General features: G+C 42.1%; 5 protein-coding genes and 2 long non-coding RNA genes across 25 annotated transcripts in view; 6 read left to right on the forward strand and 1 right to left on the reverse strand.

Annotated features, from left to right (window-relative positions):
* The first annotated feature begins 72 nt into the window (after positions 1-72).
* Positions 73-1,711, forward strand: LOC100649310 (protein D2). 2 transcript variants are annotated; one of them, XM_012316723.3, is made up of 3 exons: positions 73-228; positions 676-927; positions 1,173-1,711. In XM_012316723.3, the coding sequence occupies exons 2-3, from the start codon at positions 732-734 to the stop codon at positions 1,523-1,525; spliced, it is 549 nt and encodes a 182-aa protein (XP_012172113.1). In that variant the 5' UTR covers positions 73-228; positions 676-731; the 3' UTR covers positions 1,526-1,711. The 2 variants fall into 2 exon arrangements, with proteins under 2 accessions (XP_012172113.1, XP_012172112.1); XM_012316722.3 differs by having other exon boundaries at positions 153-335.
* A 135-nt stretch (positions 1,712-1,846) lies between these two features.
* On the forward strand, positions 1,847-4,173 carry LOC100648915 (protein D2). 2 transcript variants are annotated; one of them, XM_048412653.1, is made up of 5 exons: positions 1,847-2,114; positions 2,223-2,335; positions 2,563-2,683; positions 2,954-3,191; positions 3,854-4,173. In XM_048412653.1, the coding sequence occupies exons 1-5, from the start codon at positions 2,093-2,095 to the stop codon at positions 3,990-3,992; spliced, it is 633 nt and encodes a 210-aa protein (XP_048268610.1). In that variant the 5' UTR covers positions 1,847-2,092; the 3' UTR covers positions 3,993-4,173. The 2 variants fall into 2 exon arrangements, with proteins under 2 accessions (XP_048268610.1, XP_003401197.1); XM_003401149.4 differs by having other exon boundaries at positions 2,978-3,191.
* LOC100648803 (alpha-1,6-mannosyl-glycoprotein 2-beta-N-acetylglucosaminyltransferase) lies at positions 4,164-15,884 on the reverse strand. Of its 16 annotated transcripts, none has more exons than XM_012316728.3 (10): positions 14,756-15,124; positions 11,917-12,134; positions 10,392-10,440; positions 10,057-10,086; positions 9,218-9,401; positions 8,613-9,038; positions 7,315-7,624; positions 5,979-6,335; positions 5,273-5,523; positions 4,164-5,064 (listed from the first exon to the last, which is right to left on the reverse strand). In XM_012316728.3, exons 4-10 carry the CDS (start codon positions 10,061-10,063, stop codon positions 4,836-4,838), a joined length of 1,764 nt encoding a protein of 587 aa, XP_012172118.2. In that variant the 5' UTR covers positions 10,064-10,086; positions 10,392-10,440; positions 11,917-12,134; positions 14,756-15,124; the 3' UTR covers positions 4,164-4,835. The 16 variants fall into 16 exon arrangements, with proteins under 16 accessions (XP_012172118.2, XP_020722656.2, XP_012172117.2 ...); XM_020866997.2 differs by having other exon boundaries at positions 10,328-10,440; XM_012316727.3 differs by lacking the exon at positions 14,756-15,124 and adding an exon at positions 12,740-12,874.
* LOC105666522 lies at positions 7,618-8,685 on the forward strand. Of its 2 annotated transcripts, XR_001099349.3 has the most exons (3): positions 7,622-8,209; positions 8,316-8,410; positions 8,512-8,685. It is a non-coding gene; the product is annotated as an uncharacterized LOC105666522 (long non-coding RNA). The 2 variants fall into 2 exon arrangements; XR_007226550.1 differs by having other exon boundaries at positions 7,618-8,410.
* LOC100649552 (synaptic vesicular amine transporter) overlaps positions 13,396-24,587 on the forward strand; it is a 42,257-nt gene continuing 31,065 nt past the window's right edge. The window contains exon 1 of the mRNA XM_048412648.1: positions 13,396-13,520. Within this exon, the coding sequence (XP_048268605.1) occupies positions 13,504-13,520 (17 nt within the window). The 5' untranslated portion in view covers positions 13,396-13,503. The remainder of the gene's footprint in view (positions 13,521-24,587) is intronic.
* Positions 16,883-23,247, forward strand: LOC100643382 (odorant receptor 13a). Its single transcript, XM_003401107.4, has 5 exons — positions 16,883-18,096; positions 19,617-19,716; positions 19,832-19,927; positions 22,802-22,957; positions 23,032-23,247. The coding sequence occupies exons 1-5, from the start codon at positions 17,183-17,185 to the stop codon at positions 23,080-23,082; spliced, it is 1,317 nt and encodes a 438-aa protein (XP_003401155.3). The 5' UTR covers positions 16,883-17,182; the 3' UTR covers positions 23,083-23,247.
* LOC110119943 lies at positions 20,876-22,253 on the forward strand. Its single transcript, XR_002308463.2, has 3 exons — positions 20,876-21,086; positions 21,157-21,610; positions 21,686-22,253. It is a non-coding gene; the product is annotated as an uncharacterized LOC110119943 (long non-coding RNA).

Below are 24,587 nucleotides of genomic sequence, written 5' to 3' on the forward strand. Positions count from 1 at the left end.
ATATTCTAATAAATATTAAATAATTAAAAAAATGTGTTGTCAATACCTGAATTCCGATAGATGGCGTGTATTACAGCGATGTTTATGATTGGCCAGCGCTACAGGCTTCTGCAATATACTACATATATAATGCGTATGCTGATCTATATAGAGCAAACATTCGCAAAAGGAGGGGACGATAAGGACAAGACTCGACTACAGTGTGCCGGTTTCTAAGATTGTTGCAAAGTCAGTTGTATTTGTAGTTTCCATGATATTCTTTCTTTAAAGTTTAAAGTATTTTATTTATGAGTTAAAGTCCGTGTTGGATGTCATGCTGCTTTTAATTAACGCAAGTAATATCTATTAGAAAAATTGATCAAAGCGTGTCGCATTACGCTCCTCCCAATGTTGCGCGTAATAATTGGTGTCGTAGAATACGCGATCTTTTCTTTTTTCAACCTTACTTCGTTTGTGCTTTTCTTTTTTTATTGTATGTTTTGTTTTCTTTGCGAGTTAATAAAAGATTATCGATTATACGCAAAAACGGTTGCTCAGTATCGGTTAAATTGTACGAATTGCCTATTGATCATTTGCGATAACCTCGCTGTATTTTTGGTTTGGTCACGATTGCGAAGAATGGATTATTTGTTAGTTTTGTAGTCTACCGTCTGTTATTACTTGGTGTATTTTCAGCTTCATTAATTGCAAGAAAACCTCTCGTTGAAATTGGAACTCGTCTTTTATCTTCCATGGCTCAAGCGTTGCAAACTCACGGTGTCGTACCCGACGTTATAGACAAGGTCCCACAAAATGTACTACAGGTCACTTATCCAAATAACCTTGCCATTGAAATTGGCAAAGTATTGACTCCGACACAGGTGAAAGATCCACCTTCTGTTAAGTGGGATGGCGATGCAAGCGTTTTCTATACCCTTTGTATGACTGGTATGTATTGAAAGAATAGTAATTTTTATAGTAATTACACTGCAGGTTTTAATGTATTGTCATATTTAACACAACTAAAGAAATGGTATCTATGTAAAAATTTCTTCCTGCCATTAAATGTTATAATTAGACTGCAGATTTTTATTCAGTCATAGGACATTTGAAAGCGTAAAATTGCATAGGTTGCACATATAATAGTAGTTTTTAATTAACAGTTAGATTAATTTATTATATTTTCCTTCCAGACCCAGATGCACCAAGCCGCAAAGAACCAAAATTTCGTGAATGGCACCACTGGTTGGTAGGAAATATTCCTGGTTCTGATGTTTCCAAAGGTGAAGTACTCTCTCAGTACATTGGTTCAGGTCCACCAGAAGGCACTGGACTTCATCGCTATGTGTTCCTTTTGTATAAGCAGCCTCAAAAACTTACATTCGATGAACCTCGTTTGACTAATCGCAGTGGAGATAATCGAGCAAATTTTTCTATTAAAAAATTTGCTGCAAAATACAAACTGGGAGACCCTATTGCTGGGAACATGTACCAGGCTGAATTTGATGATTATGTTCCACTTTTATATAAACAATTAGGAGGTTAAGTACATAGCATGGATAGAATATGAGGGATATGAAGCCTGGTATATAAACATTGGAGATCGGTGCGCAGATATTTTGTATGAAATTTGATATTAAACGCTCATTTATGTAGTACAAGCCCTTTTACATTGTGTAATGTAACACCTGTACAAAACACAATGAACAAAAATAAACAAAGTTATAACGTATCATCGTAATATTCGATCCACCAGCACATTTGTTCCATCAACTATGTAATAGATATATTGTATTATCTGATATTTGCGATCAATGATTTAATAGAATGATTAGTGTTTTTCTCCTTTCCTCTTTAGAGGATTTTGAAAAGAGAAAAAGTTGTAAGGAAAGGAGCGCCAAGTAGCGAATAAGAGGACGCGAACATTCGCGAAAAGAGGGGGAGAACCATGGTCGTTCGACGCCAAATAAAAAGAAAAGTTAAATGCAATAGGAATTCTTGTCAGGTTATAAGCTAGGAAAGGGGTGGGGGACGTAGTAGGTAGGATAAAACGTTTCTACAGAGTCGAGCGTGTGTAGTGTGTCGAGGCTAAGTGCAACAGAACGAGATAAAGATGAAGTATTCCATGATAATAGGTACGTGTATATCTTTAATTAAAATCGAATCGCGAATACAACTATGTACCTAGTTTCACTATTTTCGAATCGTTGTGTGTTAAATACGAGATAGAAAATAAATTGCAGGAATTCTTGTCTGCGGTATCCATATTATCACCGGTACAGATACTCGTACAAAATTTGAGGAAGCACAAATCGTACCCGATATACTAGACACGGCACCAACAGAGAAGATCGAGGTGTAGTTTCTTTGAATAATTACACTTAACGTTAGTGTGAGTCTGGGAGTGCAAATGCAAGCGTATCGTAAGGAGAAAGCTGAATCTAGTAGACATAGATGCGTGTGTTTGAATAGTTTAAAAGATGAAAAGTATCAAATAAATTATTTCATATAACTAAACGAAATTATTTAGTTATTTTATTTAATATTTATCTTATGGCAATAATACGTATGGATCTGAGTTAGGTCAAGTACGGAGACAAAGTGATCGATTTTGGAAATGAGTTAACTCCCACGGAGACGCAAATAATTCCAGAGATTCATTACAAGCACGAAGGGGGTGTACTTTACACGCTCGTAATGACAGGTAAGTGAGCAGAGAGTAAAAACTCGTATAGTGCAAATTTGTTTGGAGGCTAAAGACGATTCAAGTTAATTATGGAGAAGAACGCGACCTTATATACATTACCTTATCCTTGTGAAACTTTCGAGGCGTGTAACTCGCGACAACTTTCACCGAGTCGACGTGAACAAACCTGTTTCTTTCGTTCGCTATCTCTTCTTTGCCATGGCTCTTGATCGATCGATGATTCGATGCCTTATAATTTGGTGCTCGTTAAAGCCATTACTAATGAAGATCCTGACGTTCTCTCATGCGCAGATCCTGACGTACCGACTAGGAAGGGATACAATCGAGAATTTCGACATTGGCTGGTCGGAAATATTCCAGAAGAAAATGTCGCGAAAGGAGAGGTACTGGCGGAGTATGTTGGTCCAGCGCCACCAAAAGGTAGCGGGAAACATCGATATGTCTTTCTCGTTTACAAGCAGAATCAAGGATCCATTACATTCGACGAGAGAAGGCTGAGCAACAGGTAAAGTGGAGCGTGCATAGTAGATATATAATAGCTTGCGTGTTTTTTAATCCTTTGTGGTCGTACTGAGCTTCAAGATAGACACCATGGTGATTAGAATTAATTTTCGTTGAACGGACGCTAATAGTACGATCAAAGGAATGTCCAAAGACTGAAGTTTGTAATCACTAGTTTCGATTTCACGGTGCACTGACCTAACCTGTGAGATTTTATTATCTCATTAAGGATCAAAGTTGCGTTAACGTAACGTTCTATTTGCAATTATTTTACATTATTGAATCTTGTCTTTTTAATTGTATAACTACGAAAGAAAATATCAAGGATTGTAATAAAATATCGCTTATTATCTTTCTCGGTGCTATTTTTTGCACTTAAATTCTACAATCTTACATAATCTAAAGAAATTATAGTACGTATAATAAATTATGTACAATAAAGTATGTGTTATGATAAACTATTGCTTGATCCTTAATGGGTTAAAAATCTTATATATTTCCAAAGCATGTGGCAGTACATAATGTACAATCTGACTGGTTTTTCGTTTTGATGGCTGAGAGCAGATATACGACCTCAAAGAACTAATTGTTTTCTATCAATTACTAGCTAATAACGTGTTATTGGTAAGCGATAAATCGCGAATTACCGGTTGATACGAATTTCAGGGATGGTCCTCAACGAAGGCGATTCAACATAAAGAAGTTTGCAGAAAAATACAACTTGGAAGGACCAATAGCAGGAAACTTTATGAGGGTGGAGTACGACGATAACGTGCCGACATACGCGAAACTTTTAGGACTATAAGTCGTGCACCCGGCTTACGAAGGATATTCTTTTCATTGATATTTATAGGTGATGGTACGAAACAATTAACTGCCTGTACAAATACGACTGCCGACCAACCGAGGTACGATATACTCGATTTACAATGAGGACGATGAAATAAGATAATAAACGTTTGAAGAAGATAATAGATACGAGAAAATCGGTCGATTCGTTTATTTTCGTTGATTCTCGTTACAAATATAAAACGTATCCTATGTAAATTTCGCGACTCGTGGATGGCTTTGGTTCGCTCTCGGAGTCACTCCAAGTTCAAAAGTCTGGGTCGTCTCGAGTAGGGAGTATCGTCAGTCTAACGTTGTTCGCTACCTTGCTGGAAGCAATTTATAGACAGACAACGACCATTGTTTTGTTACCCATTTATCGTTAATCATCATTGGGCACGATGACTAGAATACGTGATAAGCGTGTTTCTCTGGGACTTTGGCGACCGGTCGAGACGCAAATTCGTTAAGGAGCTGAGTCGCTAAGCGCGAAATGTGCTTCCGCCGCCTGAATCGGTTGCTAAGTTTAGCACGAATATAAAGATAAGTACGCCGCTAGGGATGCCGCGCGATCTGATAACAGACCGTGGGATCGATACAATAATTCGTCGACGCGAAGGAACTTGTTAAACGAGCATCTTCCACGAGAGACGAAACTGGATGAGTCAGGACGAGGCGGGAACGAAACGGGCTGAGCGGGATGCGACTTTTTGGACAACGGGACAAAGAAGAAGATAGGTAGAGAGATAGAGGAGGGTTTGCGAAGAAAAAAGAAGGAATTGAAAGGATATTTCGATGTCGTTCGTTCGAGAGTTTGGTCTCAAGGTAAAACGAGATCCGGATAAACGGTAATGTTCCAACAAAGCCGATGATCCCGTGTGTCGCCCCATCCACCGTTGCCCTTCCTGAGCTTCGTCTTTTTCGCAGTGCCAGCTACAGTAAGCGTCAGTTGAGTAGGAAAAAGATGGTCTCGGGCAGCCTTTAGGACGTTTTGAACCTTTGCTATCACAGCGGTCGATTCGCAATTGGTTTTCTTGTGATGGACTCCGCTGGTATTGGTAACATTCATAGATCATCGATTTAACGATCATAAAAGTATTTCGCTACAGGGAGATACGACGTGTGGAAAGACAGAGGTGGTATATTTCCTATAATCGTTAGATATCTGTTGGAATACGATAGGAGGCACAAAGGAGGCGTAAGTTTAAAGGAGGAGGCAAAAAGGACAGTAGGAAAGAAAGAATTATTCCGACTCACCATTCTCCGATGTGAAAAACTCTGGGCGCTCGCATCATCATCGTGATTAAACCGGATTCTGTACGAGGCGCGATTCCCGGCCCTTTGCTCGGTGGCATACAGGTTTGCGCGATATGTTGAAGACTCCAGTCCCAATTGTAATCGTCGTACGAGCAGAACTGGGCGGCGCACTTTCTCAATTTGTTCCAAGTGACGCGATTAAACGCCATACCCATGTTGTGTTTGCTCGAGATCCATGGAATCACTTCAGCCTGAATGAAATATCACGAACGCAGTTCTTAAGATGCAACTACAGTATCATAGCGAGGATAAAACGAAATAGGAAGATCGCGGGACGATCGGTGCGCGTGAGCGCGTGCGCGCACGCGCGTGCATGCTACTGTGTATCAAACGCACAACAGAAATCTCGTACAACGCGACTTATCGTATACATAGCTCTCGTTAATCGCTGTCTAACAACGTCGAGCATTCTTTTCTGACATTTACGAATATACCCTGAACGATTGCTCGAAGCTTGCTTTAGCATCATGCGCAATGGCGTGTTAAATTATCGATCACGAATCTGTATCGGAGGACGATCGAAATTTCGGGAAAATCGGAGAAAATAACGCGTGCGTGCGCACGTGCGCGCCCGACTTCGTAGAGATAGGGGGAAGGATAGAGAGAATTGCACGCATAACGAGGGTCGTCGAAAGATGTCGGCAACCTTTTGATAATGATTGTAGAGTTCGGGTAGGAGTTGGAAAGCCCATGCGGAGGCAGATTGCACGATCTGTGCGTTGCGTGCGATTGGTAGGATGACGGCAGCGCCAGTGTTGCTAGCGATGACATTTCCGCTAACGCTGCTGTTTTTGCTGTTGCTCGCCCCGGTAGGAGTACTATTGCTGCTACTGCCGGTGCTGCTGCTCCCACTGCCGCTGTTGCTTGGGATTCCGTTGATTCTTCCGCTGTCACTGGTACCGATGACGTCTTCGGCTTTAGCCGACTGTTGCCTCGCCGATGCTTCCCATCTTTTTAATCCGAGCAGTAGCTCCTTTTGCAGGGCGCTGTTGACGCCAAGGAACTAACGGACGAGGCGTGCGTGAAACATCGACACACAGATATTCATACTGAAATCGAGCTGATGATTCGATACGACGATAATTCGGTATGCACCCATCGTCCAACGATTCTTACGCGGTCGCGTTCTTTATTTATTCCGATCGACTCGAATTTGCCTACCTCTCGCGCCCTGACTTTTCGTTCCTTCGTTCCTTTTATCTATCCCTACTTTTAGCTAATTCTCCTTCCCTTCTTTGTCTCTTAATAATAAGCACGATTTGTCGCAAACGCGGCGGTAAGAAGAGGAGAGCGGAGGAAAGAGGAGAGCAAAGATAGAGAGAGAGAGAGAGAGTGCAGTTGTTGAGTCAAACAACAAACACAATAGAATCAAACAGAGACCACACGGGAAAATATTGTACGTTTAATGTTTGTTGATTTTCTCGTTTGTATGTTTATCTCGATGACTAAGAAAGAAACTATTTTAAATATGAAACAGTTAAAGAAGGGAATAACCTGATGGATTCGAAGATATATAAGTGTTTCGAAAGTGGATGATAAATCTTTCAAATTCCCAAGACGATGGCAGCAACGCATATCTATCTAATCCTATAATCAAACGCAGAGATAACTTTCACGTGATATCAATCGACTATGAATTGAATTTTGAAATGATTCCATAAGACACAGACAGTGTCGCTTATATGCGTTGTTCGGCTGTGGCCTTCGAATCGAGCGAGAAATCAGTTGAAACGAGAGATCACAGCGATCGAGTAGCGAGGAGTATGGATCGTCGAAGCAAGTAAGAGGTCGCGCAAGCTAACGGTTCGCGAAGCACGATTTTTCGATCGCATATCTGGTTAGGGAAGGAGGTGTCGAGTTCGCGCACCGAACGAGTAAAGCGATTAGAGTGGTTAGAGCGATTAGAACGATTTGAGCAATTAGAGCGACCAGAGCGGTTAGAGCGATTGGAGCGATTAGTGCGACGCGTGTGAATCTCTCACCTTTCGACTGAAATCGGCAAAATAATTGTAGGTTTTGAGATAGGTGCCCAGGGACAGGACGTTGCATCTTTTGCAGCTATGTTTACAGGTACGTTCCATCAGTCGGAGAACGTGTAAGAAATCTTCGGCGACGTAGTGATCTTCCTCGAGGAAAAGAACTATGCCGGTGTGATTTCTCGTGATCGATAATTGATCGAACACGCGGTTCGCTTTCCACCACCAGTGATGCTTCGTCTGCGTGAATTTCGCTTCTCTGTAGTGTCCATAGAGGTCCGGATGCTTTGCGTTGATGCAGCCGAGATTCAGAGCTCTGTGGAGTTGCGAGTTATAGATATATAGATATATAGATGTGCAGAGAAATCGTGCACCATCGCTCAAAGGTCTTGGGAAAATTCTTATTATAGTAATTGAAAATTGGAAAAGATTAAAATACATTATGAATAATAATGGCTCGAAGAAATAATATTTACGCGATAAAGAAATTATGCGTTACTAATATATTAACGATTTTATCAGCGATTTGAAATTCGTAATCTACGTCAAATGACGCAAAATTTTATTAAAAGAAGTAGATGTCCTAACATCTTTGAGCGAAGTTCTTTGAGATAGATAAAGACAGGATTTTCTATAAGCGTTAGACGCGAAATTTTTTAGTTAATTCGCGAAAGCTGGAATTTCGTAATTTTCATTCTCTTGTTGTCTTTGTTCTTCCTCGTTCAATTTCGAACGATTAGTGATTGTTACAATGCAGACCAATTATTAAACTACATTAAAAAATTATCTGTAATTATAGAACGAAATTTAATGGACAAGTAAAGCAATTATTTCCTTGTAAAGGAAGATAGAAACTGATCTAAAGAAGCTGACGTACCTGACCTACAAGAACCTGACGCAGGTGCGTGCATAGAGAATGTAGCGGCGACAATTAGTGACTCTTTGCGCTTTATTTTACGACCTCATTGCATTGTTTCCATTTACAATTCTCTCCTTTATCCTAACAGGTACACGAGTGTTTGAAAATTACTACTAAGAAAACAGAAACCCGTTTCTTCGTCTCTACTGTATTCAGCAACGATATGTTAAAGTTTGCAATCAGGTAAACATTTTGCTACATTCTTCAAACTGCCCTAAATTCTTTCACAAATCTCTTGGAATATAAAGCGAACGATTTATTCGTTTCACTCTATTATATACCAGGTAGCGATCACACAATGGCCCTTCGTAATCTAACGCTCGTTAAAAATCCCGTCTTAAGAACACTACGGTTAACGCATTCGATAAAGAAGAGGATTACTCACTGTTCTTTGCGAATGTTTCGAGGGCAATCGTTCGGATCTTCGCCGGGAAACGTTCGAGGATGAGTCTGTATGCTGTGAGGGTAAAATATTTGCATGACACGACAGAAGTCGACACTTTGCACGAGATAGTTGATGTCCGGATGCCAAACGTCGTGACTAAAGACCAGAAGGGTTTGCTCGATCCCTTTCGCTTGAGCCAACGACACGATCAGGTGTCTGAGGTAGGTGAGCCGTGTGTGCACTTGAATCACTATTATGGGAGCGTCGTTAGCCAAAGGACCGAAAGACTCTTCGTTGTACACTCTTTGCTCGGCATTCGCCCTTTCTATGTTTCGACGAATCTCCGCTATTTCGAACTCGGTTAACGTTTCTGTGCTCGCGTTCGTTAACGTCGACGAAGAACCATTTCGACGATCTTTCAGAAACCTGGAACAACAACTCTTTTTCTTTCTTTCTTTGCCCCTCTTTGCCAACGTCTTACTTATCTTTTTCCTTTCGCTTGTCTTTTTTTTTTATTATTACTTTCGTACGCATTATCGTACGTACAGGCGAAGAGGATTTTCCTTGAAAATGGTGAAAAGGCGTATTTTCACGGCCTGATTTACCTATGTAATTCTTGCGGTACGAGGGAGAGCAGCGTCTCGTTCGACGAGGCCTGTCCAGCGGAATCTCGGCCGGTCAGGCTGATCACATGAAGTTGAAGCCAGAGGAACGTCGCCAGGAAGACGAAGACGAGCGTCCTCAGGAAAGTTCCGCGTGCCGATCTCACCGTCCCCAGAAACGCCACTCCTGCAAATACCGTGTTATTCCGCAGTCTCGCTAATCAACGGCGTTAACGAAGCAGCATGTGTGTACTATCGTTTAAAAATATTTGAAAATTCGCCTATCCTTGACAACATGTTTAATTGCAAAATTACGAATATACATTAAATTGCAAAGATTTTGTACGATGGTATATACGATTCTGTTATTACTTTTATTAATAAATTATTTGCATTATTAAAATTGTAAAATGGATATTAAATTGATCTTTAAATGTCAGATTGCGAGTTCGTTCCAAAGGCATGCAATAATTTTGTATAACATGCTCTTTGGCTCCGACATCTTTAGTATCCGAATGATAAATCACGGTAAACAAGATCTAATGCAAGCAGTTTAATGCAAATCGTATGCAAATAGTAATTGTAACATCGATGTAATAAGTAGCAAATGTAGTAAATAACGGTTTATATCGATAAATATTATTATTAGACGTCTAACGAACTGTCGATCTGTTGATCACATAAAAAGCTAATAAATTCAAATTCGAATCATTAATACGACATTGCTCCGAACAAATTCAAATGTCCTTATTACTAATTAATCATAGTGTCAGGATAATCTTTGAACGATGGTACTCGTATGTTTTCTCGTATTCGACGAAGAATAGGATTGTCTCTCTTACCTCTCATTCTGGCATTTCTACGCGTCCGTTCTGCAACAGTATAACACAGTTAATAGACGAAATCGTCATTTCTCACGTCTGTTGTATCATTTAACGAGCGAAATAAATTTGTATGCAAGTTCCATCTCTTTAGCTATGCTGACAGAGAATATGAAATCGCATAAAAATCCGCGGTAATCGTATAAGAATATCGTTAAATGATACGACGAATGTAAGAATTTGGACCTAATTAATTAGCATTTAAGATAAAATAAAACGAATTAGTGCGTACATAAATAGGGTTCGAGTACTTTTCGTAGCCACTGTATTTGATAGGAGGTAAATCACCGTCTTACCTCGTATCAGAGAAAAGGCGCGACGGATGGTCCCTCATTTCGACGAAATCTGCGAAAAAAGAAACGAATACGAGCACTGATAAAAACGAGTAGCATCTCTTGCATATATTTATACTTGTATCTCTCCTTGTATTTCGCTGAGATCGCGATTTCGACCGCCACTACGACCACGACAACAACCACGACTACGATCGCGAGAACGACGACGAAGGGATGAATTTGTCCATGATCGTTCGAGCTCGGTAGGCGTATGTCGGCCCCCCCAAAAGAAAAAAAAAAAAAAAAAGAAATCGTGTCAGGGGGCGTGAACGATTAGTATTGGAATCTCAGTTGCTATCGGTCGCTGGAAATTACAGTTTAACAGATCTTCTTTCACACGGAGATACGTGTATCGCGATACACGCAGAGATACGCGTCCCAGAGTAAAACGTAGGAAAACACTGTACACGCGATACATACTTATTTAATGTAATAGCTGGATGTCGATCGTTCGTTTCCTCGTTAAAAATATCTTCTTGCGTGAGATACAGGTTTTTGAACGAGGATCTTCTTCGGAGAATCGAACGAGATCGAGGCTTTGCTTTCTTCTTCGTACGCCGAGTCGCTCGCAAGCCGAACCGTTCAACTTTATTCTTTATGGGTATACGCGATCGATATTCGATGCCGAGAACAAGAAAAGATACACTTTGGCGAGCTCGTTTATTAAAAAATGACACAAATGATGGCAAAGTATAGCGAGAAAACAGCGTTTGCAACATCATCGACTTCTCTCCGACATTTTTGAATTCGTCAAGTTGATCGATACAGCTTCTGAATAGTTCGTACGCCTATCGTGCTATGACGTGTATAATGGATATTTAATGACGCATAGAAACCTTTATGCAGCGACTCCCGTGAGATAAGGTATCGTGATACTAATTTTGTGCATCCAGCCGTCAGACTGGCGACTCTTCCTACGAAGACAAAACATAGGAAAGAGTCGTTTTATTCGCGCCGGAGTTGTAACATCGCTCAGTCCGCACGATTCTCTCTTATCGTTCCGTCAGCTGCTGTCTCGATATATCGTTACGCATATTTCTATCACTCTGGAACGTTATATCGTACGCTGTATCGGCCAGAAATTCTCGGAACGAGAGGCAATAAGGTGGAAAGAAACCGAAGAATTTCCCGAAGTCGTTTGCAATTTCCTTAAATAATACGCGCGAAGCATCGCTCTCTGCTCTCGCGTTCGGTATTATTCATCTATTCTCGTATTACATACTGTCGTGTACGAGCCTAAACTTTCCTCGTCCTTCTTTCAGCTCCTTTATCCGATAGCGAGGAAGACGAAGCTTCGATCTCATTCGCTTTCCCAAAGAGGGTCTTCGTCCGAAAACGTGTATTTCGCGCGGCAACCTTGCTCAGTTTCCATTCGTTCGTTTCACGGTCGAGAATATCTATTCTAATGTCTATTAGAATGCTAACTCTAATACCTATTAGAATGGAATATCTATTTTTGACGAAGAAACAAATAACATCCACCTACCCTATTACATATTTATAGGAGCATGCGGTGTCGCGTATCTTCCTGTCTTTCTTCCTGCATTTTAATCCTGTTCTCTCGTTTCATACACCGCGTATTCTCGATACGCGCATCTCTGCGTGGAAAAGCTGTAATTTGCAGAGATATCGAGCACACTTGGACCAATCTGGCGGTATCGTATCCGTTCGTCAACTTCGTTGTTCGTCGCTTGATAGCTATACCTGTTGTCAATTCCAATTATTATCAGTTGGTATAGAATAATAATAATAACAATAATACTAACGACAGTAACAACAAGAAAAAAAAGACTAATCGCGTTCCGAACGCACGAATCTTATAACCGAGTTACTCGAGTATCCCTGTTCGACCTTCTGTCTCTTTTTTTCTCTTCCTTTGCTTCTCTTCCCTCTTCTTCTTCGTTCGCTTCGAATGTTCGTGTATCGGTTGCTTCCGGCGATCGACACCGGTTCGCGATCCGTTTCACTGAACGTCATGGAAGTAACAGAGGAGAACGCGTTTTCTCGCGTTCGGCCGACCCGTCGACAATTTCTTTCTGCCGCTTTTTCTTCTTTTCGTGGCGGCGCATACGAAAGACGATGCTTCGGCATTAACTTTATTTTTAGTACGGCACGCGGACTTATAGAAAGTTGGAAGGGGAGCGTAAAGGAGGAAGTGGAGAAGGAGAAGGAACACGGAGGAGGAAGGAGGCTCGACGGAGAAGGAGAAGGAAAACGAGGAAGAGAAGAAAGAGGAGTGGAAGGTGCGAGAGGGGCAGGGGCAGCGAGTTAGTTGCATTAACGGTGAATGATGCCAATCAAAAACGTACCAAATGTCTGGGCAGCTTATGCGATCGGCCTTGATCGACCATTACCATAGATTATCGTCTAATCGGCGTGCCTTGTGATTTAGTTACGCGACTGAAACGATTCCAACTATTAAAGCGCAACGTTATAACGCGATGTAAAGTACGAACGCGCACTTTCCATTGTATTTCGTCGCTCTTCTATGCCCTCGGACACTGTCGTCGTCTTGTTCCGATAACTTTGATCGTGCTCGGCGTAAGATCGAGTATATTTAACGCGATCGAAGGAGGAGAAAGAGCAGATGCAGCCAAGCGCCTTCGTAAATGCAACGACGAATCGCATTACTTGACTGTTAATCAGTTGCATGGATCGTCGATCGTAGATCGAAGTTCTCTAGAGCTGCGCGCGTCTCTAGCGATACATAAATATCAAGTTCGTCCTCGAATATCCCGCTACGGGAAGCGAGACACGAGCTCGGCTGAGTCAATTTTCTCTTTTCGAATCCGAGTTCGATCCACGTGTGCCAACGAGAAATATAGGAAAACGTGGGAGAAGTTTCGTAGCGTGGACGTTGCGGCAAATATCGAACCGTGCTGCATGAAAGAGTACTTTCAACGACGACCACGACGACCACAGTGACGAGCACGAATACCACGCTAGGCACCTGGGTCTCCCTGTAGGGACCGCGAGTAGTTTTCCGTAGATGAGCATCGAGTGGCTCGATATCCCATTTTGCCTGGTGCCTGGCCAATGTAGGTCAGCTGAGTTGGCTGGTTGACGCGAAACAATGCGGATATCCGTGAGGTAAGTTAATAGCGATATCCTCTTCTCGCGAAGCAGCGAAATGACGTAAAGGAGGAAAGAGGGAAGCGGCAAGACACTCGACACAGAAGCGGCGCACCGATAAAACGCTTAAACCTTCCCGTTTTCTTTTCGCCCCTTCATCTTTGCTTCCACCGCATCTTTGTTTTCGTTCGCGTCTATCGTCTTGAACGTTTCACCCGTGTACCGCGGTCTCTCCCCTTTCCTGTCGCATTTCACCTCTCCGTACCATTACGCCTCTTACGCTTCTCTTTCTCCCTTTCACGTTCCTTCCGTATTTATCTTTTCAGATTAGAATCTCGAAAGGAAGATCGAAGCCTCGTGCACGTCCAACAGCTTGGCGCTCGAGCCACCGTCGAGATTCTGCCACTTTCTGCCACTTTCTGCCACTTTTTACCCTCGACGAGATCGAGCGTCCCCGTGGTCGCTGGCTCATCCGCGACCGACTATCGTCGTCTCGTTCGCTATCGTTGTGGTTGGCAGAAAAATCACGATACACGAACGCTCGCGTGCGGGATATATACACAGGCGAGAGAAGCAAGATACGCGAGCCGCTAACGAACACGCCCGCACGCTCCGTTACGTTTCCTGCGACGGTTAATTCGCTCGACGCGCAAATGCAAACGACTGAACTCGAGACGGTCGCGCGTCGCTTTCAAGGTAAACCGGAAAACTCTGTTTCTCGCGCTGCCGTGCAGTTTCTTAACTGCCATCGTTTTTCTCATTACACGGATGGAGGGAGGCGGACATGTGGAGAAGAAGAATACAGGTAATGGTAGGAAAGGAGGATGGAAAGGCGCGAAGTACGGAAAGGCGAAAACGACATAGCGGCTCGCGAGACAACGGTGTTACAGGGCGGGTTGAGAGCAAACGGAGTAGGGAATTGGCCGGATAGAAGGTCGGCAAAGCCAGAAAGGGTGGCGAATGACGCGAAACCTCGTGGAGAAACAAAGAGAATGGAAGGGGTTTTACGTGCGCTTACGCGCATATACACGTAGAAAAGGAAAGCGAGAAGGAGAGAGGGGCAGAGAAACTAAGGGAGAGAGAAAAGCAGCGGGGTTGGTGGAATATCGATCAGAGTGGCAGGTCCGGGACAAAAGCTCGGGCTCGGGCACGAGCTTGAGGTCGGCAGCCATCGTCTGGAAAGGGGAATGTCGCTTTCTTGCGCGTATTAACACGCCTGCCGGCATCGTTGCCTTCGATTTTCTTCTACTTACGTAGGTCCACCGTCTGGAAAAGTTGGCCCAGGATCGGCGTACGAAACTCACGACCGCACGAGACTCGCGTTCCAACCGATCACGTATCGACGAGCCTGTCAGGATAGATCGCGAGAAATGCGAGGCGGGAGAACCAGCGGCGAGTCATCGCGATCTGTCGCAGTATTCGGTTTCTCTCGATGCACCACTCCGATTTCTCTTTCCTCGCGTCTTTCTTCCTTCCTTCCTTCCCTTCGTTCTTCCTTTCTTTCCTTCGCGTAGATTCCGTCACCGTTCGCGCGACTTTCGCTCGAAACTGCGATCACATCGACTTCCTAGAAGAGGAGAGCGAGCGCGCGGCCGCGCGATCGCGACCCCACCCACCCTTCGCTTTACCTTTCCTTCCCGTCTGCACCACCACTTTACACCGTCGCCCTCGTTCCACGCGGCCACGTCCACACGGGGGTGCGATTTCTAGCCACGGCCGATCGATCTTTTCCGTCCTGCCATCCCTCGACGCCAACGGACGTCGTTGCTTCGGCGCCACTGCTCTCTCGTACATAGACGCCTACGTCGATAAACTACGACCCACGTTTATCCTTTCTCCACGGGTAAAACGCTCTTGCTCGCTTTTCTCGCGGCGGAGCCACTCGCATCTACGATTTCTGCTTTCTTTCCTTCCAATTTCCACGAGCTTCTTGGTATTCCTTCGGCCACGTTACTGCCTGTTATCGCGTTCCTCCTTCCTCGACCATCGAGTCGCGCCACTTATTCGACGCTCTGTACAACAAATATTTGGCGGATTTAATAAACACGTTAGCAGCGATTGGATTACTTGGTCGAAGATAGCGTTGCGAGTATTTGATGGACACAGCGTACGGCGTCAAAGTCAACGCACACCGCGGCTGAATATCAAGAAGGCGATCGATCCTCAACGATATCCGGAATGTCGATTAAGCAGAGAATCGTCCGTGGATCTTGCACGTATGCCTGAATCGCGCCTCTGTGTCGTGCATTCTAAATAAATAACAATTATGGAAAATCACCAGAGCTTGCGTAACGGTAGGCTCAACTTTCGTCGTTCCTACAAACCGTTTTGTATTACAAGATAGAAGCTCGTTTATGCGAACAGGCTGAGGGACAATCGAGCAGTTCTGGTAACAAAGATTCGTTGGATGGATATTCCCTTCGGCTCTTTTTATTAGTTCCAACATCAGGATTCAAGCGTCGCGATTTTAATCGCTCTTTTTTTTAAACGCGTAGAATTTCTTTTCGATGGAAATAAATATTGTACGTATTACGTATCGCGAAAATACGTATTGCTGAATCGCAGTTCGAATAATAGAGGCACAGCGTTAATTTGTATGTATAAGCGGAGTGCTGGTAAATGAGATTCTATTGTATTCGCACTACACGGTTGAATCTCGTTTATCGACGAACCACCGATGGACAAGACAGCTCGGACAACCGAGCAGTTCCGATAATCGAGGTCTATTGGCTATCGACTCTAGCGTTTCTTATTAGTTCGGGTAATAAGGTTTAACCGCTAAGATTTCAACTGCTCCTTCTTTGGAATTTATTTTGGAGACGAATAAACGATTCTACGCGTTGACACGTGTGTTCGTTATATAACTAGACTGCGGATATTTATGCAAACTTATACTTTTATGAACGCAATTGAAAGAGCAGAATCTCGTCGTACGAACGATCAATGGTACGTATACAATAAGATACGTAAGAAAATAAAATGTTTTTGCGATTTCACGATCTTGAGTCGATTAATGACGTATTGATCTTTTTCCTTGGTTCTATCAACGCGTTCGGCATATTCATTCGCAAGACTCGCGTAAAACTAACAACTACGTACCATATTCTTCCGTAAAATGATAAAAATCTTGCTTTATATTCGCTCGGTTTGGAACCGATGCGATTTTCTACTCACAGTGGGAGAACACAAGTGCTGCGATCTTCCTATGTCCACGAAATCCCGCAATGTCACGTTATTTTTTCTTGTAAGGATGAAAAAATATAAATCGTCTGCTATGTTCACGCGATCTCGCGTGTTTTACGCGAAATTTCGCGCAGTCGGAAAACTTCGACTTTAACTTTTCCCTCTTGCCGATAATGATAGGTGTCCGAAGAGAGATACCTGTGCACGCGTTGAAACATTGATCATCGAGCTTGCGAACACAACGCGCGGATTCTCACGCGCTGCATTAACTTTGATACAACAAAAGACGGAAGAAAAGGAGGGTGGGGAAGAAAGATAGAAAAAGGAATCGCCAAATATAGACGGACCGAGCCGGCACGACGGAAACTCGCGAGACTCGCGGCAAGGTGAACTATTGTTCGGGGAATTTATACTTCTATCGATAAGAAGTTGGAGCTCAACTTCGGTTAAGTTGAAAATTCATATTTAAAAGCTGGAACAAAAGAAGCTACATAGACATGAGCGATGACGAAACGAAACGTGAATTCGAAAAAACGATCGATCTAAATTTGGCTCTCCTGAGATTGACCGGTGTAGTTTCGAGCGAAAGAGCGAGCAGAGACACGTTGGCGAGCTTGGCGTTCGTTTGCATGACAATTAACACCATTTCGTACGTGTACGAATTTGCAACGAGTTCGTACACTCTGGCCACCGTTTTGGAATCATTCGCAATGATCATTCCACTCGTAGCAGGACAAACGCGACTCGTGATTCTTTTGTGGTTGCGCGATTCTTGTCAAACAATGTTGAACATTTGCGAGTCTTTCTGGTCGACTTTAAATTCACGCGAAAAGAAGATCGTTCGAAGTTACACGAACAAGGCGAAACTGTTGAGTCGCTGCTACTTGTTTAGTTGCGTTTCCACTATATTCTTCTACGTGCTGTTGATAGAATTTGGCTCTTTGATATTTAGCGAACCGAAGCATTTCGCGAATGTTACGATTCATGGAAACGACAGCAGCTCTGTTCCGTCGGAAGCCGTGAAATCTCTGGAAGTGACGGACGATAAGCGACGATATTTACCATACGCGTTTTTTATCGACGTACAAGAAACACCGTGGTACGAGATCGCGTACGTTGTTCAACTTGGGTCCATGGTCAGCGTCGGTTTGACCTGCGTCGGCGTGGACACGACTGGTCCTTTGCTTATTCTGATCGCGTGCGGATATTTCGACACGATTCAATCTAGAATTGAAAATTCCTATTCGTTTGAATCACCGTCGTCGCCACCGATTTTGGCGTCGTTATCAATCGCAACAAAGGCGAAGACCGCAACGGAAACCACGTTTGTTACCGGAATAGAATCGTCGTCAAGGAACGTAGGCATGAAAAATTTGCGAACATGCTTGAATCATCATCAACTGTTACTAAAGTGAGTGCGATTCGTATAACTCGGTGCTTTGACATATTTTTTTCTTTTTTTTAATCGTATCCATTATCCTAAATGGATACAACGTTTCACATTTCCGTCGCATATTTTATATTTCGTACTCCTTAGCTCAAATGCTATTCCATAACTATTACCTTAATCCATATCTTTCACCTTACTTCTCACACTTAAATTCTCTGTTCTATTATATTTCCATATTTCATATTCCATTTTTCATATTTTGTATCCATCGCATACAGCATCGTTAATCCCACATTTACTGTTTCATGTTCACCATTTCCCCTCGTGTATCCCACATTCAGTATCCCTAGCCCATATCTCTCGTCTTAATTCCCGTAGCACTTATCTACGTTCCATTTGTTATATCGAATATTCCCATGCCCTTCAGCCACAAAATGAAATTCGTTTCCCAGAAATTTCCCATAAAAGCCACAAGAAATCGACGCCTCGAAGAAACAAAAATTGCCATCCCACGAAACAAAATTCGTTGCCTGCGAATTTCTCATAAAACTCACAAGAAATCAACGTTTTTCATAAACCAAAAACACTGTCCCACAAAATGAAATTCGTTTCCCAGAAATTTCCCATAAAAGCCACAAGAAATCGACGCCCCCGAGAAACAAAAATTGTCATCCCACGAAGCAAAATTCGTTGCCTGCGAATTTCCCATAAAACCCACAAGAAATCAACGCTTCCCACAAACCAAAGACACTGTCCCACAAAATTAAATTCGTTTCTTACAATTTTTCCACAAGACCCACAAGAGAAATTCGTTATCCCACAAAATGTACTTCGTTTCCCACAGATTTCCCAGAGGATCGACAAAAACGACAGTTTTACGAGCGACGAGGTTCGTTTTGTGGGATACTGGTTTTTGTTTGTGGGAAACGTCGAAATCTTCTGACTTTTGTGGGAAATTCGCGGGAAACGAATTTCATTTTGCGGGATTCCGATTTTGGTCTGTGAGACGTGTCGATTTCTCGTGGTTTTTGTGTGCGACGAATTCTGTTTCGTCCTACTTTGTGGGATAAATAAAAGTAACGAAATATCTAGCTATATCGGCTGTACCAAACAGATTACGGCCAGTTGAGTGCACGCGTACTCAACGAGTGTTCAAACTCAACATTCTCGAAGACGGAGCTGTATATGAAAAAATTGTATTCTATAGTTTTGGCTTACCTTTACACGAGCAATATCCATCTTGCTGGTTGTGCCACGATTTTGTATATTTCAGAAAACACTTTGTACATTGGATGATTTCGCTCTATATTGTTCTTTCGCTATAAAATTCACCGAATTCGCTCGAATCGTATAATTATTACTCTGACCACCAGTTTATCTCTGTGCAATTACAGGCTTGATAGACCATGGCGATGTAGTTATATTAAAATAAGTGGCAAGTCTTTAATTAAAAATAACTATGACGCTTCCCAAATGGTCTAAGTATACGTAGAATTCTTTCTCAACATCGCGTCTTTAGCTGCCGTTTTTTATGCTGCTAGATTGTGCGAGGATATCGAAAACTTGACAAATATAATGTTTCTGATACAACTGATCACCAGCACGTACAATATCTCATTGATTGGCTTCAAAGTAGTCGAGGCAAGTATTCAGCTAGTTAGCCAAAGATTCTTTTCCCTTTTTTTTCTTCTCCTCCTCTCTTTCAATAGCGTGATAACCTTGCATGACATACACTTGGCTGATACTTGACAAACAGGACAATCCCGGCAAGGTCAAGTTCGTCACGCAACTTGGGATCTTTATTATTCAGCTCTTTCTCTGCAATTGGCCACCGGATCTTCTTCGATCGAAGGTAAATTATTCAGGATAATTGTGGATAATACGTTACAGCCGCATAAATCATCGTATCGACGATATTTCAAAGATAAAGAAGAGAAATGATCGTTTTTCTACTTGGAAGTTGTAGAAGCAAACATCTGAGTATGTTTGCTGTTGTTTCTTTGTGTCAATCGCGTTATTCTCGAGGATTTTCTAATTCTTCCAGGTAGCTACGATCGATCAAAAGAGTCTACGTGCGTACATTTACAAAATTTTAAACGTCGTGACAGGGATATCGAGCCCCACAATTATCTTGCCACAATTTTACCATTACATCGAATATATTGTATTCGATATAGCACATAGAAATAGGAATATGTAGCTCATGGACATTTGACCGCGATAAATGCAACCGCACACGTTTAATCGCAATAGACGTAACGTAAGAGTTACTTCGATAATATCCGATTCGTTTGGAACGATGTTCTTAACGTTGCATGAAATGTAGACAGGATATTTAAAAATTCGACGAGGCAATGCGGTGTTCCTCTCTGGAAAATATACCTTTTCTCATTCACGTAGAACACGAACGATTTTAACAGAAAATTATTCGCAAATGAACGTAGGTGGGGCAGGTGACGAGTGTCGCGTCCTGAGACCCGCATGATCCGTAGCGCGAAAGTGAAATTGATAATTTCTTCGAATCAAGGTCAATCTAAAACGTTTAATTGAAACCATGTTTACAGTGTTTGAAGCGAAAGGCAGTTAAAGCCGCTAAAAGCTATAACTCGCGAAAACTTATCTAACCACGTTTCTGTATTTACCTAATTATGTTTCTACAACGATATTATTTAATTACAATTTAAATTACAAACAAAGTCGGCAGTTGAAGAAACGTTGAGAATCTTTCCAAATATTTTCAAAAGACCCCGACGTTTTTTCATCTTCGACGAATATAAATGTAGCGACTCAGAGAAGTCATAATGAGAATATTTCCATGCGTTGTCGAATGAGAATATTTACCGTTCGTTTATCGAACATGTTGATCAATTACCGTTCGTCAACCGAATAATTACCGTTGTCTATCGAACAGTTAGTTATCGTTTTGTCTATCGAAGAGTTAGCGATCATTTAGTCAACCGAAGAATTTTATATCCGTCAATCTGTCAGACAATTGTCAATATCGAAATCAAGTAAGATTCGAACAAATCATTACATACTGTTAATTTACTTTTGAACAACTTTAATCCTCTCCCGTGCCAGTATTCCCGCACATGGCAGGTTGCCCGAAGGTGGAGCTTATTGCCAGTTGCATCAAACGTCGGTTAACGCTACCTTCTCGTCGACAACCAAATAGAACGTAACAGCGAGCAGCTTGGACAGCGTGAACAAACGCTTGGACAGAGAACAACGTTTAGAGGCTGAGACGCGTTCGAGAGGAAAGTTGGACGATGCGTAAAGGTTGCGAGGCATTGAGAAAGTACTACTGGAGAAAGTAGGAGAACTGGAGGAACGGCTGCTGAAGACCGTCGTTCAGCGGTGTAAAAACGAGCTGCTCGAGAAAGAAAGGCTCAATTGGGGAAAAAATGCAGAACTGGAACAAAAGTGTCGAGCGTACAAAGGTCGGAACGTTGTTTCAGATAAAACGAAGAGGCAAGTCGATGAGTTAAAGGGGTGTCTGTACAGACCAAGAACGAATAATAGATTACCCTCTCAGGTGATTATCAGATTTGAATTTCATTTATATTTATTGGACATTTAGCTCGACAGAGTATTTATAATTTGTGTTTAGCGACAAAAGTGACATAGTTTAGAAAACATATTGGAAGAAATTTTCAATTTGCTCTAAAAAAAAAAAATTGGACGATTCATCCCTTAGGATTCTTTCTGATTAAGAACCGAAGATGAGAGAAACAATCTTTTTGTCAATTTCATAGTAAGGATATATCGCACATACTAAAGCGCCGAGTTTTCAAGGCGGATGCGTTCCTTATCCGAGCTACTCGACACCCGATCCACCTACGTTCATTTGCGAATAATTTCACGTTAAAATAACTCGTGTTCTACGCGTGAAACACGGTGCAACTGAACAGAAAATTATCTTTGGCGTATGTACACGTATACGGAAAATCTAATTTATTTACATAAAAATAGCAACGGACGACGTTCTGCTAACGACACCTCTATGCTTGGGAAATTTTTAGGGGAAATCTTAGGAAGATTGTTCTTTATTTCGTACAGTCTCGACGCGGTATCGTCTCCCTCGCGATTACTCTAATTTCCTATAAATCTCAGGCGCGTATAACTTCGATGTATCGATACACATTTGCTTTATAATAAATCTCAGACGATCAATAATATTATCAATGTTTTAAGATTCTCAATGAAAATCCAGTTTGCCGATAAATATTAACGATATTATATTGACAATATATATATATTGACCCTTTTAGTCGAGAGGCATAAATTATTGACGATGATTGATAACCCGAGGTCAGCCTATCAGTGACGAGGAAATCTTTCCATGTAGCCACCGTGTCCGATCAAAAAATCTAGATGCGTCCGACGCTTCTAGTAATAATAGCATAGTAGTATATTTATTAACCTTAGCCGGTTGGCCTTGCAACGGACTTGCTTATGTTTGCTCTTTATCTCGCTCATACTGCGTCCGTCCAACTTACGATCAGTTCTAGGTTATTTGCTTTGGTTGCTCCTATTGCTAGTTACTCGCTATTCTTATCGCTCGCTTTTACCACACTGTATCCGATATAATCTTGCGTGTTTGGTGTTTCGCTGTCTTTGATTTTCAGCCAACGTCTGACTCTTATAGAAAATTCTACTTAAAGCTTGCGTATCAATTTCTTCGGCGGTCCCTCAGTCTCCTTCTATCTCTCTCTCTCTCTTTCAGAGTGAAGCTATTGGCCACGCCGGGTATTCGATGCCTTGGTATCGGTATCCTCGCAATTTACAAAATCCGGTGAACATGCTTATGGTGAGAGGTCAAAAACCGGTCCGCTTGACTGCTGGGAAATTCATCGAGCTGTCGCTGGAAACGTTTGCCTCTGTAACTTTTTTTCCTTCTCCGTCCCAAACTTTCTCTCTGCCTTCTCTCATTTTTCTGTCGTCCCTTTCTTTCAGATGATATCCACCGCTGCTTCGTTTTTCACCATGATGCGAAGCATGAACTGACTTTCGTTTCGTGAAACACCGACCATAAACGCGCGCCATCCAGGACACGAAGAAAACGTTACCTTCTTCACGCTCGTCCAATAATCGTTGTATCGGATGTCATTCGAGTATTTCCAGCGAATACGAGTAGACGGCTGATCGAATAAACACGGTTGACTGAGAATACAAATCGATCACAGAATTTCTTTTCCGATTGTTCATCGATCAAAACGTAGGCGAAAAGAAGAAAGGGAGAGCACGAAGGGAGGAAGCACGAAACTGATGTTCGTTTCGCGAAACACCGACGATAGATCGTCATTAATCCCCCTCTTACCTTCTTTCGGTCATCTTCGACCCAACTGTATTTCTCTAACGCTAAGTAATTTCTGAGAGTTCCATAAAATATGGAAACATCGTCGTTGGTACGTATCGTCTTTCGCTTCAATTTCGTATTAAATATTTTCTTACAACGTTAAGATATGTTTTCGTTTGCCAAATTAAGAGCAAAATGTACAAATTCGAAGATCGCGACAGAGTCAAGCACGAGGTGGAATGTTATTTTCTTCTTCTGTCCGTTCACTCGATGATCGTTAGACTGCGGGCTTTTATGAATTTCTAAAAAATGCAAACAAAAGCACAAAATTGCACGGAACGCACGTAACACGGAGAAATGCACAAAATATTCAAAGTATACAGTTGTCTATGCTACTCGACGAGCGAGGCAATCTTCTACCGAGCTTCTCTGCTCTTTTAACGATATTTCAGAGATACGAATGTACTTAGTAATACTTTTTGTCATCAAACTAAAACATCATTCAACTAATCGTCTGTACGTGCGTGCAGACGAACGAATAGTTGTGAGCGAAAATAGAAACCGATTTCGAAATTTCATTTCTAATTGTACACCGATCAAAAGAAAAGAACCAGGCGATGCCGTGGACGAAAGGAGGAAAGGACGACGATAATCGACGCAAAGTCAACTCGTGCGAAGAATAAGAGGAAAGTGCAGAGTAGACGGGAGAAAGGGTTTCGATGTAATCGATCGTTCGAGTTAAAACGTTTCGCGCGTTCCGTTCTCGTTTTGATTCGTGGCAAGACGAATCTCTATAAGCGAGCAGAGAGATGTTTCGTTCTGTTGCTCGGGATGTACTTCCTTGTAACGTAACGTGGTACAGTGGTGTCCGGACATCTGGCCACGAATTTGCCCGCTTATAGTTTTATTCCTAACTATTGGCTCAGACAAAGTCTCCTCTTTGACGATGATTTAATTGCCATCGAATTCCCGAAGCAAGAAATACGTTGCGTCTTTTGCTTGAAACTCGAAGTTTCTTATATTTCTTTTTATTAATTCTAATTATTTATGTTCATTATTTATATTAATATATACAGGGTGAATCGGTAAAAACTGCTACATGAAATATGATTCGTTATCTACTGATTTTGTAAAAAAATATTTCAACTGAAATTTTAGTATACCCGAGGAGCCTGATCCGACGAGTGGATTTTAATTTTTTAATATTTCGTAT

This window comes from Bombus terrestris, chromosome 15, assembly GCF_910591885.1.
Source record: "Bombus terrestris chromosome 15, iyBomTerr1.2, whole genome shotgun sequence".
In the NCBI taxonomy this organism is placed as follows: Eukaryota; Metazoa; Arthropoda; class Insecta; order Hymenoptera; family Apidae; genus Bombus; species Bombus terrestris.